The sequence below is a fragment of the Pan troglodytes genome, chromosome 15, assembly GCF_028858775.2.
Source record: "Pan troglodytes isolate AG18354 chromosome 15, NHGRI_mPanTro3-v2.0_pri, whole genome shotgun sequence".
NCBI lineage: Eukaryota > Metazoa > Chordata > Mammalia > Primates > Hominidae > Pan > Pan troglodytes.
This window is the reverse complement of record NC_072413.2, coordinates 88305004-88322290: the sequence shown is the minus strand read 5'-3', so window position 1 is coordinate 88322290 and position 17287 is coordinate 88305004. Positions and strand designations below refer to the sequence as shown.

Here is a 17287-nt window from a genome sequence, read left to right as displayed (position 1 = left end):
GTTACTGTGTAATATATGGGCAAATAGTAAATCTGTGTGAACATTTATATAGTTCCCTCTTAAATATTTGTTGACTTATTTACATAGTATTATTTTTCCTACATCTTTTTAGAAAGTAATTTTAAAGTTGATTTTCCCAAACAGGAGTCATCTGAAATCAGAGTCTTCAGATGAAAGTGACACTAACAAAAAGCTCAAACAAACAAGTAGAAAAAAGAAGAAAGAGAAAAAGAAAAAAAGGAAGCATCAGCATCATAAGAAAACAAAGAGGAAGCATGGGCCGTCGAGTAGCAGCAGGTCTGAGACAGACACCGATTCTGAAAAGGACAAACCTTCCAGAGGCGTCGGAGGCAGTAAAAAGGAATCTGAGGAACCGAAGTAGGTTGCTGTTCTCAAGCACCTATGATATTTTAAGTCTTGAGTTTTTCTCCCTTAATTGTTGCCGCAAATTAGATGTTTGAATAACCATTTAGTCACTCAGTCAGAAGAGAGCTCTACCATTATATCAGCTTAAAAAAGAGAAGGAGAAAAATTAGGGACACGATTTTATTTGAGAAATGTTATTTAGACACAGTAATGATTGTGTGAATCTCTTTTAGACAAAAAGTCTTTGGGATTTTCAAAAGATGGCAGATGTGCCACAGTGGGTCTGTGAGTCAGTGCCGTTATCACATAGATAACGGTTCCCTCTCTGAGGGCCGTGGGTCTCCACACTCTGGGTAGGAGAAACATCTTCTTTCTCTGCCTTGATATATCTTTCATTCAGTCACTCCTATCAACTCCTGTGTGTATACATGATCACACACACTTTAAGATTAACGTAGCACTTAAATAATTGTTACATTTGTCCTTTTCCTTTTCTTTTTCATATTTGTTTACGACCACTATGTCGAAGGCAGTGGAAAACAGCTCATGATTACAGTGTTTCCATTCCTTGGGGGCTTTATTTCTCCCATATTTTACTCTGCTTTCTCTTTTTTTTTTTTTTTTTTTGAGACGGGGTTTCACTCCGGTTGCCCACGCTGGAGGGCAGTGGTGCGATCTCAGCTCACCCCAACCTCTACCTCCTGGGTTCAGGCGATTGTCCTGCCTCAGCCTCCCGAGTAGCTGGGATTACAGGCGTCTGCCACCACGCCTGGCTAATTTTTTGTATTTTTAGTAGAGATGGCATTTCACCATGTTGGCCAGGCTGGTCTTGAATTCCTGACCTCAGGTGATCCACCTGCCTCAGCCTCCCAAAGTGCTGGGATTACAGGCATGAGCCACTGTGGCCTACTCTGCTTTCTACCTTGAGCATATTGTTCAATTCATTCTACAGAATGGCCACAGCATAGGTGCTCAATACAGCCTTTTCTCTGTGCCTAGTTGAATGTCTTCCTAAGTAGAGGGGTATTTGCGTGTAGGTGGGACAGGTGGTATATGGTGAAACTACCTGAATTATTGCTCATTTAACTTTCTCCTTTATTTGCTTATATGGTCTAGAAGGGAGAAAACTTAGGTACCTGTCTAGAACATCTCTAAAAAAGAAATAGTGCTGTTGAGATTTTTGCAACTCTTCAGGAATTTTTGTTTCCTTTTTTTAGACAGAGTCTCATTCTATCACCCAGGCTGGAGTGCAGTGGTACGATCTTGCCTCACTGCAACCTCTGCCTCCCGGGTTCAAGCGATTCTCATGCCTCAGCCTCCCAAGTAGCTGGGACTACAGGCATGCATCACCACACCCAGCTAATTTTTGTAACCCAAGCTTTTTTTTTTTTTTTTTTTTTTGAGACAGAGTATTGCTCTGTCGGCCAGGCTGGAGTACAGTGGCACGATCTCGGCTCACTGCAACCTCTGCCTCCCGGGCTCAAGCAAGTCTCCTGCCTCAGCCTCCCAAGTAGCTAGGATTACAGGCATGTGCCACCACGCCCGGCTAATTTTTGTGTTTTTAGTAGAGACGGGGTTTTTCCATGTTGGCCAGGCTGGTCTCGATCTCCGATCTCCTGACCTCAGGTAATCCACCCGCCTCTGCCTCCCAAAGTGCTGGGATTACAGCCATGAGCCACCACACCCAGCCCCCAAGCTTGCTCTTTAGAGGAAAAAATAAAGCAGTCGAGCAAAAAGGTTCTGAATTTGACTGAATTTTTGAGGGTAGGAATCAGGCCTGTCTTGCTTACCACCATATTCCCACAGCACGTGGTGCACAGGGCCCATTACAGAGTAAGCACTGAATTTGTTTTTGTTACATGAATGAATGAATATGTTATTGGTATCCTTACTTTTTACTGTGTCTTTAAAGAAAGCTACTTTAATTGTTATGTCTTCCCAAAACTCACCTTCTAGCTACTTCTCCTTTTTGATAGCTGGGGAAAATGAGTTTTAAAGGATTTCCTGAAACCACACAGGAACTATCTTTAGAACTTGAAGGATAGTTAATTTCAGCCTATGCTTAATCATGTCAGGGAATCTTTACAGCCTCTTGACAGTTTTATGATCCAGATAGCATTTTTAAGTTTATTGATATTTTATAGAATATCCTTATTAAGATTGTTCTTGTCCTTCTCTTTTACTGTCTTGTTATTAACTTATGTATTCTCTTCCCGAGAAGGTGACCTGGAAGAATTATTTATTTCCACATAGACAAGGACTACAATATTAGTGAATTGTGAGAGTCTTTCTGTGATGTCAGGAAAGTGGGTTCGTGAGGGTAGCAGACCCTGTGAGACTCTGTTTCAGGGTGATGACAAATGACTTCCCCAGAGGCCACAGCTACTAATTGACCTTGAGTTTCTGGGATGAGCTTTCCCTCACCTTCAGGTGGAGGCAGCTCCTTCCTTGCACACAGCCCAGACTACCATATCCTGCTTCCTTAGCTCAGTACCGCCAAGGGGAGAGGAAAGGGCCTGTTGACTCCTCAGGGGCGGTCTGCAGCTGGCCTCTCCTTTTTTTCTGCCAGTTGGCTTTCCATTTATTTCTCAAATGCGTCAATCAGTTTGCAGTAGGCTCTCCATCTTTTCATTGCCCCTTATGGTTTTTGTAGACAGGAAGCCCTCTGCAGTTGGGAAATGTGTTAAAATCTCCATACATTAACCTGAGGCTCATCATTCAACAACTATTTATTGAATAGCTACTTAGTGTTCCTGAAATGCCATTCCCTTATATTTCCTGCCAAGAATAATTAAGAAGCCTCCAAAATATTTATTTGTACCTGGGCAGAGCTGAAAAGCAGAGATGGAACAACAGTTAATGGCTGTTTTGACTACTTTGTCACCTTCTTGTGTCAGCAGCATTATGAACTGATTTTCTTTAGAGGAAGAAGATGTTAGATGCCAGAGAAACCTTCCCTCCCTCTCACTTAACGCCCCGGGAGTGGTTCCTTTTGGATCTGAGCTGAAAGTCTGCCAGCCTACACATTGGTTCAGAGAGATAGATTAGGGTCTTGTCTTCAGGGGAGCCTCGTGATTCTGCTTTATTTACGAGGTCCAGATGTATAAGCAAAACAGCGAATACAGAGTCCAGACCATAAAAATGAGGCTGAGCCGGGCACGGTGGCTCACACCTGTAATCCCAGCACTTTGGCAGGCCGAGGCGGGTGGATCATGAGGTCAGGAGATCGAGACCACCCTGGCTAACATGGTGAAACCCCATGTCTACTAAAAATACAAAAAATTAGCCAGGTGTGGTGGTGGGCACCTGTAGTCCCAGCTACTCAGGAGGCTGAGGCAGGAGAATGGCGTGAATCCGGGGGGCGGAGCTTGCAGTGAGCAGAGATCGCGCCACTGCACTCCAGCCTGGGTGACAGAGCGAGACTCCGTCTCAAAAAAAAAAAAAAAAAAAAAAAATGAGGCTGAGACCAAGCCTAAGTGATGTTGGAGGCTGAGCAGTTCAGAACCATGGCTTTTTAGAGAAGTTTTGAGTTGGAATAAAGTATCTAGGCACTTTCAAGTAAGTTAGGCGAAGTTAGGGCAGCACACTTGATTATTGGTGTTGTCACCTTTGGAGGTGTGGGAGTTCCCTCTGCCTAGCCCTCTAAGGTGCCTCAGAGCAGGAATACTTTTTAGGAAAAGACCTTGTTTATAAATATATTTGAAATTCAGGTTACAGTAATCTAAATGAAATATTTTAAAAGAACTGCTGTATACCTATATTCTTCACGTTAATTTTTGAGATAGGAAGACTTCTTTTGTTGGTAGAGTGTCATTTAGTGGTGACAGGTTTTGCTTTATTTTTTAAAACTCTTTGCCCAGAGCTAGAGTCCTCTTCCATCTCTGTGGCACATGTACATTTAATGTGCTTAGGTGTGTTTGATGCCATGTGGAGTTTGAAGTGTTTAACTCTCATATTGCTGAAAATGCCACCTGTGTCACTGGAAGATTTTTTAAAGTGCCTCTCCCTTCTTCTTCTTCCTTTGTCCCACAGTCAAGGAAATAATGCTGCAGCTGATACTGGACATCGCTTTGTTTGGCTTGAGGACATTCAGGCTGTGACGGGAGAAACCTTCAGAACAGATAAGAAACCAGATCCTGCGAACTGGGAGTACAAGTCTCTCTACCGAGGGGATATAGCAAGGTAGTCACCTTGTTTTCCCCCAGTTTTCACTGTAGTAAAGTGACTTTTTTCTCCTCGGAACTCTCTTGGCACTGTCTGCCTGCCTGTTTCTCTCTTTCATCAGTTCTGTTGGGTTTTATTTATTGCATTGTTCAGGCACATGTCTCATCTCCTATTCTAAAATGAAGGCTTAACACTTGAAGTCAAGTCAGATTAATCTTATTTATCCCTGGTGCTTTGCATAGTGCCTGGCACAGTAGGCGTTCAATAAGTATTTGTTGAATAAGTGAATCCAAAAGTACCTTGTAATAATTAATTGTGACAGACTATCTGGTAACCATTTGGTCTAACCTATATGTCATTTTTTAAAGTTGGAAAGCTTTCATTTATCCACTCCCCACATCTGTCATTTAAAAAATGACATTTAGTGGTAAGGACTTTTTCAAAATGTTTCTAGCATACACCATCAGATAATCATAAAAATAGGTGATATTTGCTTTAGTAATGAGTTTGAACTTTTCCCCTCTAATTTGGCAATCAAAAATATTTGAGTACTTACTAAACCCTTTAGACCAAACTTGTCCAACCCCAATTTGTAAACTTTCTTAAAACATTATGACTTTTTTTGTGATTTTTTTTTTTTTTAACTCATCAGCTATCATTAGTATTAGTGTATTTTATGTGTGGCCCAAGACAGTTCTTCATCCAGTGGGGCCCAGGGAAACCAAAAGATTGGATACTGTATTAGCCCATTTTCATACTATTATGAAGAAATACCTGAGACTGGGTAAATTATAAAGAAAAAGAATTTTAATGGACTCACAGTTCCACATGGTTGAGGAGACCTCGCAATCATGGTGGAAGGTGAAGAAGGAGCAAAGGCACGTCTTACGTGATGGCTGCTCTTTATAAAACCAGGGGAACTGCCCTTTATAAAACCATCAGATCTCGTGACACTCACTATCACGAGAACAGCACAGGAAAGACCTGCCCCCATGATTCAATTACCTCCCACCAAGCCCCTCCCACCACACGTGGGGATTATGGGAACTACAATTCAAGATGAGATTTGGGTGGGGACACAGCCAAACCATATCTGATACCCCTGCTTAAGACATTTAGTACTTTGTGAGAAACCGTGGGGAACATAAAGAACAATAACACACAGTCTGTTCCCAGATAGTTTACAGATAATGAGAATTGAAGCTAGAGAATCATCAATCTTAGAATATAAAGCCAAGAGGAGATCTTGAAGATTATTATTCTTTATAGACTAATGACTTTGTGAAATAAATGTCCATTTCCATTACTTTGCTGTATCTCCAAATTTTAATCCTATTGTCACTCATCCTGACATTATACCTCACCACGTAAGCAATTCCAACTAAAATTTCCTTCCCAATGAGTTAATAACAGTTGTTTTATTCAGTACATATTTAATCTACCTACTGTCAATGGAAACTTTATGGTTGAGTATAAATGACTATTATATTTTCAATGTATTCATATATTTTTGAGTTATCTTAATGCTCCTTGAGGTATTACTTGGTTTTCCATGCCACCACAGGGTACTACCCCAGATGTGGTAGATTCCCAGTAAAAGATGGGCAGCTGGGCCAGGCACGGTGGCTCACGCCTGTCATCCCAACACTTTGGGAGGCTGAGACGGGTGGATCACTTGAGGTCAGGAGTTCAAGACCAGCCTGGCCAACGTGGTGAAACCCCATCTCTACTGAAAATACAAAAATTAGCTGGGCATGTTGTCACATGCCTGTAACCCCAGCTACTAGGGGAGTGAGGCAGGATGATTGCTTGAACCTGGGAGATGGAGGTTGCAGTGAGCCAAGATTGTGCCACTGCACTCCAGCCTGGGCAACAGAGCAAGACTCTGTCTCAAAAAAAAAAAAAAAAAAAAGGGGCAGTCAACAAACAGAGATTGGACATGAGGTAGTGGCCGTGGTGCTGTGTGCATTGTTTCACTTAAGTTAGCCTGTCTGATCCTCACAGCTGCTCTGTGAGGAGGACGAGGAGAACCCTCTTCATTTTACAAATGAGGAAAAGGAATCGCAGAGAGGTTAAGTAACTGCACAAGATCATGCAGCCAGGCAGCAGCAAGGTTGGGATTTGAACCCGCGTGTCTCTGACTTCACATTTCAAATGTTCTTTCACCACCCATGCAGAAAGATGAGACAGGGTGTGTGGTAGGACGTTTTCTAGATTTGGAAACAGAGGACTCTGGTTCTCTTTGTGACTTTGCCATTTACTAGCAATAAAGTCCCAGGCAAATCACCTGACTTGTCTGAGCCTCTGTTGCTTCATTTGTAAATTGGAAATTGTAACTTCTGCCATGCCTTGCACTCAAGTATCAGAATATTTGATATGGAATTGGAAATTGGTGTGCAAATATAAAGGGTTAGTATTTATTAATAGGTGAAAGGAGGGGAGTGTACTAACAGAGAGTGGCTCTTGAGCTTCTGCTAATGAATGGCACAGGTTTAGGGAGAGAGTAATTGGAAACAGCCTTATTAATCTAAACTGCAAGGATACCACTGCTAAAGGGCTTAGGGCATTGTTATTTCCTAGCCATTTGGTAAAGTTTACACAAGACAAATCTGGTCTGGATTAGTAGCTATATAACTGTTAATGTCCAGGTCTGGGAAGATATTGATCCCATGGCAGTCTGAGCTGGTCAGAGGACAGTGGGAATACTGTCACTGAGCAATGGGCTTAATGCCTCAAGTGCATAGAAGTCAATACTATGGCACCAGCTTTTGAGAGAAGCAGCAGCTTTATTGCAAGGTCAATAGGAGGCAGCACTTGAATCTGTCTCCCCGAGATGGGGTCTATGTGTTTTATAGGAAGAGAGTAACTGTGAGGGAGATAGGAAAGTGCATTGAGGCGTGATTTGATTGGGTTATGGAGACAGTCAGTGTAGGGTTCTTGGTTCTTTTTTTTTTTTTTTTTTTTTTTTTGAGACGGAGTCTTGCTCTGTCGCCCAGGTTGGAGTGCAGTGACGCTATCTCGACTCACTGCAACCTCCGCCTGCCGGGTTCAAACAATTCTGCTGCCTGAGTCTCCTAAGTAGCTGGGACTACAGGCGCGTGCTACCATGCCCGGCTAATTTTTTTTTTTTCCCGTATGCCACTAAAATTCGCCCAAGTTTGTTCAGCCTGCATTCATCTTGATTGCCTGGCGCTTTGGATTTAATTCTTCCATCCCACTTTGTATCTTCCATTTGCTTCCCTCTCTCCAGCTTTTATTCTTTCTTTCTTTTTTCTCTTGGGCCAATGCGTGTGACCCAACTCACATGCATGGACTCTGGGAAGGTAAATGCCTGGCTAGTTTTTTTGTGTTTTTGTATTTTTAGTAGAGATGGAGTTTTACCGTTTTAGCCAGGATGGTCTCAATCTCCTGACCTCATGATCCGCCCATCCCAGCCTCCGAAAGTGCTGGGATTACAGGCGTGAGCCACTGCGCCCGGCCTGTGGGTTATTGGCTCTTAAGTTCATACTGCAGCAACTCTCCTCACTTCTTAATTTGATCCGTGCTCCTTGGTTTAGGTACCTTGGTTCCCTGTGCGGTTGACATTTTTGTTCCCTGGCTTTGGGGTCACCAATTGGGCACACTTGATTGATCTGTGTGTGCTTGTGACTTGCGAGCTGTGGGTCCACTGCAACTGAACAACAACTCATTGTTCTGTTATTGACAAAGCTGAAGTAGTTTGAACTGGTTCTGCAGTTAACAATTTTGTGTCAGGTACTGAATTTTCACACTTTAGGGGGAACACTGACACGCCGAGAGCATTGAAATGAAGGTGAACGGTTAGGATTTGACCAGCACTGTCATGTGAGGACTAGATGGGCATTTGGCCTAAGCAGGGATATGATCATTGTCTTTTTTTCTTTTTTCCCCCCTCCCACCCCCGATCATTGTCTTTTAAGCTTGGATGGACTGTCCCTTGGAGGCTGGATTGACAATGTTTTGTGTGACTTGTGGAGTTAGAACCAGTACTAATGAGTGGAAGTTCCGGGAAGTCAGATTTGCTTCAGTATAGAGTGGCACATCCTCTACCCCGTGAGCATCCCGCAGTGACACTGGGTATGGGAGTAATGTGGTAAGCAGGGGTTAGCTTCTAAAGTTAGTGTACAACTTGAAAATTAGAGTCAAACTATATTTGGAAAATTCCTTAAGACTAATATACTGTCTGATAGTGAAGTTCAGCTCAGTCAGTTTTTTCTCCATTTTTGGAATAGATTGTTATTTCTTTGGCTATACACCAGATAAAATAGTTGGCTTATGTTTAGGAGCCAACTTTGATAAAAATAATAATTTAAACTTATCTAACCCTTACTATATGGCAGACACTCTTCTAAGGACTTATATTAACATTTTTGGCCAAGTGCAGTGACCCACAGCTGTAGTCCCAGCACTTTGGGAGGTCAAGACAGGAGGATCGCTTCAGGCCAGGGGTTCAAGACAAGGCTGAGCAACATAGTGAGGCTGCATCTCTACAAAAAATTAAAAAATAAGCTGAGTGTGGTGGCATGTGCCTGAAGTCCCAGCTATTCAGGAGGCTGAAGTGGGAGGACTGCTGAAGGATTTTGAGGCTGCAGTGAGCTATATTGCGTAACTGCAGTGAGCTATATTGCATCATTGCAGCCTGGGTAACAGAGGGAAACCCTACAAATTTTTCTGTAGATGGGTGCAGTGGCTCACACCTGTAATCCCTGTATTTTTAGTAGAGATGGGGTTTCACTGTGTTAGCCAGGATGGTCTCAATCTCCTGACCTTGTGATCCGCCCACCTCGGCCTCCCAAAGTGCTGAGGCGGGCGGATCACTTGAGGTCAGGAGTTCAAGAGCAGCCCGGCTAAATTTTGTATTTTTAGTAGAGATGGGGTTTCACCATGTTGGCCAGGCTGGTGTCAAATTCCTGGCCTTAATTGATCCACCCACCTCGGCCTCTCAAAGTGCTGGGATTACAGATGTGAGCCACCACGTCTGGCCGTTAGTTGATTATTTGATAAGGATTTTATAGCAAAAGTGCCTTCATTTAGGGAAACATTGTGTTAAATTACAGCCTAGGTCCTGTATAATTATTAAGATCTCATGCTAAGTGATAAATTGGATATAACCTAAATGTCTAACGATTGGGAAATGGTTAAATAAATTATGGCACATCCATACAATGGAACAGTTTGAAGTTAATACAAATTATATTTTCTAAGATTAATGGTATGGGGAGATGCTTTAAAGTAGGAAGGCAGGCCTGAAACTATGTGATATCAACTATTTTGAAAAAGGATGTATGTGCACACATATAAATACATACTGAAACACATATAGTGTCTGAAAGTAGATAGTAATATAGGCCAGTAACATTTTTCCCCTTCCCTTATCATTTTCATCTAATTTGTTATAAAAATGCAGCTGTTAGTTTAAAGTCAGGAAACAGTAAACATTTTTCAAGAGATTATATGAATATCTAAAATACTGTATATTTTTTGTGAGACTAATGAGGAATCAATACTATTAAAAGAGGATAAAGGAGAACAAAACTAGCTTTTTAACTTAAAGTTTGTTCCTTAGGGAATGGCAGCCTTGTTTAGAACTACATTAGTGCTATTTTTTTTTTTTTTGAGACCGAGTCTCACTCTGTTGCCCAGGTTGGAGAGCAGTGGCTTGAGCCCGGCTCACTGCAACCTCTGCCTCCTGGGTTCAAGTGATTCTCCTGCCTCAGCCTCCCAAGTAGCTGGGATTACAGTCGTGTGCCACCACGCCCAGCTAATTTTGTATAGTTAGTAGAGACGGGGTTTCACCATGTTAGCCAGACTGATCTCAAACTCCCGACCTCTGGTGATCCACCCGCCTCAGCCTCCCAAAGTGCTGGGATTACAGGCATAAGCCACCACACCCGGCCTACATTAGTGCTATTTTATCTCATCACACCTTTGTTAAGGTTGTTTTTGACTCATAAATGGAATGGCAAGAGACTGTCATGAGATAGTCTAGAAAGAATTGGGAGGGAGGCTAGATAAAAGGTTTGAGAGAGAATGTTTATGTCTGTGTGAGAAAATAGTCCCCTATAGTGGAATTTGCTGTGTTTGGTCAGTGAGGAGGGCAGAGGCACTTAGAGAGGGGACCTGTTGACCGCAGAGAAGCCACAGAGGTGAGGGAGAGAGCCTGGCCCTGAACCAAGGTGAAGTGGAGTGGAGCTTCCTGGGAGCTGACAGAAGATGAAGGCAGTTCTCCCCTGCCTTTTTCTCCCCACGGCATTTCCAATTTTATTAGGAAAAAATTTTAATATACAGCAAAAGTTGAAAGATTTTTACAGTGAATGCTCGTATAACTGCCCCCTACATCTACCATTAACTTTGTATCCATTCAGTTTGTATTGTACTTGCTTTGTCATATGTGTCCATCCATCAGCCCATCCTATTTTTTTTATGCATTTCAAAGTAAACTGCAGATCAATAAACAACCCCCTAAATACTTCAGCATGTGTATTATTAACTAGAGGTCAATATTTATTTAGTTTTATTCCTTTAATTGAAAATTTACATGCAATGTAATGCACAAAGCTTCATTCTCACCCGAACCTCTGTGAAAATGTGAAATATTACTCTGACCGCCAGAAGTTTCCTCGTGCTCTTTTCTGGTCAGTCTGTACCCCATTCTCCCAGAGGCAATCACCGTTCTTACTTGTTTCCACCCTCAATTCGTTTTTACCTGTTCTAAAATGCATGTAAGTGGAATTATACAGTGTGTACTCTTTTGTATCTGGCTTCTGGCTTCTTTCACTTAGCGTAATGTTTTTGAGATCATCCGTCCATAAGGCACTTACCAGTAGCTTCTTTTTACTGCTGGTGGTATTCCATTGTATGGCTGTACCTCTGTTTACTTATCCGTCTTCTATTGATGGACACGTGGACTCTTTCAGTGTTTGGCTGTTAGGAATAAAGCTGCCGAGAACATTTGTGTTCATGTCTTTGTGTAGACATGTGCTTTCCTTTTTCTTGGGTAAATATGTAGGAATAGAATTGCTGGGTCATAGGTTAGGTCTGTGTTGAATTTTTTAAGAAACAGCCAGATCTTTTCCCAAAGTGATTATACCAGTTTACATTCCCGCTGACAGCGGATGAGAGTCCTGGTTACTCCACAGGTTACTCACCAACATTTGGTGTTGTCAGCCTTTTAAATATTAACATTGTTCTAGTTGGTGTGTGGGGTACGTCATTGTGGTTTTAATTTGCATGTCCTTGTTGACTAATGATGTTGAGTTTTTTTTTTTTATGTGCTTATTGGCTATTCATGTCTTCTTTTGTGGAATTTCAGTTCAGATCTTTTGCCCGTTTTTAAAATTGAATTGTTTGCTAACATACATACAGAAAAATGTACAATTTTCCTTAGCTTTTGCCTGTGCAAATATTCAGTAGTCATGTGTTTGTTGACTCTGGGGACGCCTACATGTTCCATAAAAGCGTTTTAGAACCCAACCTCTTTTCCTCTAGAGTAGAAAATAACCAAATGTAATTTCATTTGACATACTTTGTTTCAGCATTAAAAAAAGAATCTTAGGCCTATATGTTATCTTCTTAAGTAGGGACACAGGAAAATATTGAGAAAACAGGACTGGTCTAGGAAACAGATGATCCAGGTTCCAAGGCCTCAGTGTCCTTATTTAGGAACAGTTAAGAGAAGGGATGATAATTTTTGCCTTGCCTGTCACATATGGCTGTGATGATCAAATGACATAATGTGTGTGACAGTTCTTTACAAGGCTCCAGGAAAATAGAAATTACTAAGATCTAGAAGACAGGCATGATCTTAAATTCATGAGATGTTAAAGAAGAGTTGAAGTGTTATAGGAAGAAGTCAAGCCAGGCAGAAAGAAAGTTAATTACTAGTCCTTGTGTATCTCCAAATAGAAACAATCTGAAGGTGAGGTGAATTTGGTTATATGCAGTGAACCTGCATAACGAGAGTTTAGGTCTAATGCGCCTTCAGTCATTCAGAGGTAGTACACATATTCCCTCAGTAACTTTTTTTCTTTTTCTAATATCAGATACAAGAGGAAAGGAGACTCCTGCCTTGGCATTAACCCTAAGAAGCAGTGCATATCTTGGGAAGGGACTTCCACAGAGAAGAAGCATTCACGCAAGCAGGTTGAACGCTATTTTACTAAGAAGAGTGTGGGATTAATGAACATCGATGGAGTTGCCATTAGCAGTAAAACTGAACCTCCCTCATCTGAGCCCATCTCCTTTATACCAGTGAAGGACTTGGAAGATGCGGCTCCTGTTACAACCTGGTTGAATCCTCTGGGGATTTATGATCAGTCAACCACACATTGGCTACAAGGACAGGGTCCTCCAGAGCAGGAATCAAAGCAGCCAGACGCACAGCCAGACAGCGAGAGTGCAGCTCTCAAGGCCAAGGTGGAGGAGTTTAACAGGAGGGTGCGGGAGAATCCTCGGGATACGCAGCTGTGGATGGCATTTGTTGCTTTTCAGGTATGTGTTGCCATCCCAATTCTCTTACCTTAGAAGGACATTCCTGATTTTGGGCAAACTGATGGACTCTGCAGCAATTTTTGAGCAAATGAGGAAATTTGACACTGGGCATACAAAGATCATTAGAATAGAGCCTTTGCCCTGAGCTCGCTCAAAGTCCAATGAGGAAAATGGACATGCGAAGAATAAGTGCACCCTGGGGTAGTAAATGCTGTAATGTGTAACTTGGGAGTGGAGTGAGGGAATGGCTTGTGTTGAGGGAGGAGAAAGAGCTACCAAGAAGGAGAAGGTGAAGTTCAACACAATCTTGAAAGAAGAGATGTTCACCAGGTAGGGAGAGGCATTCCTGAAGTACAAACAGAACAGGCAGAGCTCATGGAATTGTGAAAGAGAGAGGGCTGTTCAGTGTATTACCCAGTTAGAGCCATGCATTCTCTTTCGAAAACTTGTAGGTTTGTCTGAATCCCTAATTTTGAACCACTCATACAATTACCATATTTTGTGCCACATTTGGCCCTTTTATTGGTAAGGTCTGCTCTTCAGAAAAGACTTTCAAGGCATTGTATGCTAGTCATTGATGCAGAAATCAAAGCTTAAAATGGCAGAGAGTGGATAATTAAGTGATAAATACAAGATCAAACATATCAGGTGACACAAGCACTTTAGGATCCAGGTTTTCTTTAAAAGAAATTGTGGCAAACTGGTGGTTTAAGAAAGTCCCTAGGGGGTGGTAAGAAAATCAGTAAGCATTGTTGAAACTCAGGATCTCCCAGGTCCATTTGCATTTGTAAATTGGTGTTTTTGTTGTTGAGGACGAGGTCATGAAAAGTCCTGGCCTGTATGCCATCGAGGAAGGAGAGCAGGAAAAGCGAAAGAGGTCCCTGAAGCTCATTCTGGAGAAGAAGCTGGCCATTCTGGAGCGGGCCATTGAGAGCAACCAGAGCAGTGTGGATCTGAAACTGGCCAAGCTGAAGCTCTGCACAGAGTTCTGGGAGCCCTCCACTCTGGTCAAAGAGTGGCAGAAACTGATATTTTTGCATCCCAATAATACAGCCCTTTGGCAGAAATACCTTTTATTTTGCCAGAGCCAGTTTAGTACCTTTTCGATATCAAAAATTCACAGTCTTTATGGAAAATGCTTGAGCACTTTGTCTGCTGTTAAGGACGGCAGCATCTTATCTCACCCTGCGTTGCCTGGCACGGAAGAGGCCATGTTCGGTAAGGAGATAACCAGATCCAGTTATGTGGGAGGAGTTAGACTTTCTTTTGGCTTTACTTGAAAATGGAGATCTATTTTTGATTTATTCTAGAAAAAGTCTAAATTGTTTGATAGAACTGATTTTTTTAAAAAAGTATTACGACTCTTTTTGATAACAAATTTGCCCCCAGCTCCCAGGGCAGGTGGGGGCAATAGGGCCAGTAGAGTTAAGATATCACTGGACAAGGTTCTGCTGATTAGCCAAGTAAACATAGGCAAGTCTCTTAACTGCTTTGGCAGTCGGTGGCCTTATCTGTCGAGATGCATGTACCTGTCTCACCCAATTGTAGGGTCCCAGGCAGTAATGTCCGTGAGATGCCCTGACTGGGAACCACTGCATAAATAGAAGTTTTGGGTATTATTATGCTGTTAACATTTTTGGTGTGTCCTGAAGGAACCTGGAACATTAATTTTGACAGTAATGAGATGTTGGAGGCTGCATGTTATGCAGAGCCAGAGAGTATCACTTTTGACCTTGAATCCTGAAGGGTTTGCCCTTCACTGGCTCTCGTGTGTCCTTGGGCAGGTCCTCTTTGAGCCCCAGTTTCTCCATCAGCAACAATACTGTAAACCTGCTTTACAGGACTGTGTTGCACAGTAAACGAGATAATCCAGGGCGAGTCTAGCTCAGTGTCCGGCACAGAGCAGGCATTTATTTGATCACAACCCCTGTTATTGAGTATTAATTACTGTTGGCATCTAAAGATAGAAATACATTGCTCTCAAAATATAAGCATTTATCACACTGACACAGAGTCTTGAATTTGTCACTGTATGTGATCTACACAAATAGCTTAGTGTTATTTAGTAGCTGGAATTGTACCACAAGTAAGATGAACTGGAATGTTCAGACATGGAACCTTGATTTGTTTACAGCCGACTCTGAACATAGGATGAAAGTTGCTGGTGAGTAATGCCATCTAGTGATCAACTGAATACAGCTCTTTGCTTTCTGATAAAAATCTGCTACGCCATCCTTTTTCTATAATTTTTCTTGTAATAATGAGCTGTGATTATTTGATAGCATTCAGACCAACCTCTTGACTTATTTTTATGTACTATATATAGTTTTTGTTGTTAATATTTGTGTTCTGTGATGCTTTCATACAAAAATTAGAACAAACATACTTGGATTATAATACTGTGTGAGACGCTTTAAATCAGGACATGTATCACAGCTTTGTAAATTAATAGTGATTGCAGGTGAAAGGTGTTCTCAATGTGTTAATTGCCTGTTTTGAGAAGTTAGGTTCTTTCCCTTTAATGGTATCAACCAGGCTTCTTCCCCTTTGCCCTCCTGTTCGCAGCACTCTTTCTTCAGCAGTGCCACTTTCTGCGGCAGGCTGGCCACTCTGAGAAGGCCATCTCATTGTTCCAGGCCATGGTGGACTTCACCTTCTTCAAACCCGACAGCGTGAAAGATCTGCCTACCAAAGGACAGGTACCCAGCTCTGCTCGCCTCATCTCTCTCTTCCTGGCTCTTTCTCTGGAGGGAGAGGGGGAAGGTGTGGATAATGAGAGGTGGTGAGGATAATGAGAGGTGGTGTGGTAGTGTTTTTAAAATATCATATCCTCCTTTATATCAGTCTGCTGAGGAGGAATTCTCAGAAATAGTCCAGTGATCTGAGGAAAGTTTTGTAATGAAAGTGGTGAGATGTGGATAGGTAAAGAAGCTTCCCCCTCCTTCACAACATAAAGGCTCTCTGAGGACCCACTCTCCCACCTTGCCTGCCTGCCTGCCTGCCTGCCTGCCTGCGTTCCTCCTTTCCTTTTCCTTTCCCTGCCCCCTTCCCCTCCCCTTCTTCCTCCCCTCCCCTCCCCCTTCCCCTTCTTCCTCCCCTCCCCTCTCCCTCCCCCCTCCTCCCCTCCCCTCCCTTCCCCCTCCTCCCCTCCCTCCCCTTCCCCCTCCCCCTTCCTCCTCCTCTCCCCTCCCCCTCCCCCTCCCCTTCCTCCTCCCCTCCCCTCTTCCTCCCCCTTCCACCTCCCCTCCCCTCTTCCTCCCCCTCCCCTCCCTTCCCCTCCCCCTTCTCCCTTCCCCCTTTCTCCTCCCCTCTCCCTCCCCCTCCCCTCCCTTCCCCTCCCCCTTCTCCCTTCCCCCTTTCTCCTCCCCTCCCCCTCCCCTCCCTTCCCCTCCCCCTTCTCCCTTCCCCCTTTCTCCTCCCCTCCCCCTCCCCTCCCCCTCCCCATCTTCCTTCCCTCCCCTTCCCCTCCCCATCCCCTCCCTTTCCCCTCTCCCTCCCCCCTCCCCTCTCCCTCCCCCACCCCTCCCCCTCCCCTTCCCCATCCTCCTCCCTCCCCCTCCCCTCCCCCATCCTCCTCCCTCCCCCTCCCTCCCCCTCCCCCTCCCCCTCCCCTCTCCCTCCCCCACCCCTCCCCCTCCCTTCTCCCTCCCCATCCCCTCCCTTTCCCCTCTCCCTTCCCCCTCCCCTCCCCCTCCCCCACCCCTCCCCCTCCCCTTCCCCATCCTCCTCCCTCCCCCTTCTCCCTCCCCCTTCCTCCTCCCCTCTCCTCCCCTCCCCCTCCCCTCCTCTCCCCCTCCCCTCCTCCCCCCCTCCCCTCCCCTCCTCCCCCCATCCCCTTTCTGCCTTTGTTTAAATGCTGGTTGGCTCCCCTAGTCAGGGAAACAGTTGTCATGCCATTTTAAACCTTGCATTACTCTCTTCCACCCTTACACATTCTAGTTTGGGTCTTGCATCACTTCCTCAGTTAACCTTCTAAGTACCCACAATCTTCGCTAGAGTTGCAAATGAAATTACACAGAGATACCTTGTCAACAGTGATCCTTATTGGGGAAGGGTTAATCCTTTAGATGACAAGCGAGCATTGCCAATGTTTGAGATAAATGAAGATAAGTGAAGAAATAAAGAATTTTTATAGAGCTATGTATATAAGAAAATGTATCTTTTCCCTTTTTCTACTAAATAAAACTCAGTTTTCTACTCTGTAAAGATGTCTAGTGGAAGATAAACAGAATATATGAGTTTATGGTGA

The 17287-nt window shown here is 43.5% G+C and overlaps 1 protein-coding gene across 5 annotated transcripts in view; it reads left to right on the top strand.

The window, feature by feature from the left end:
- NRDE2 (NRDE-2, necessary for RNA interference, domain containing) overlaps positions 1–17287 on the top strand; it is a 54623-nt gene that overhangs the window by 14869 nt on the left and 22467 nt on the right. For 3 of the 5 annotated variants that reach the window (XM_009428286.5, XM_063793068.1, XM_063793067.1), the window contains 6 exons: positions 145–378; positions 4399–4548; positions 12591–13038; positions 13851–14256; positions 15173–15202; positions 15604–15737. In XM_009428286.5, the coding sequence (XP_009426561.3) occupies positions 145–378; positions 4399–4548; positions 12591–13038; positions 13851–14256; positions 15173–15202; positions 15604–15737 (1402 nt within the window). The remainder of the gene's footprint in view (positions 1–144; positions 379–4398; positions 4549–12590; positions 13039–13850; positions 14257–15172; positions 15203–15603; positions 15738–17287) is intronic. The other 2 variants (XM_001141630.8, XM_063793069.1) reach the window with 1 other exon arrangement.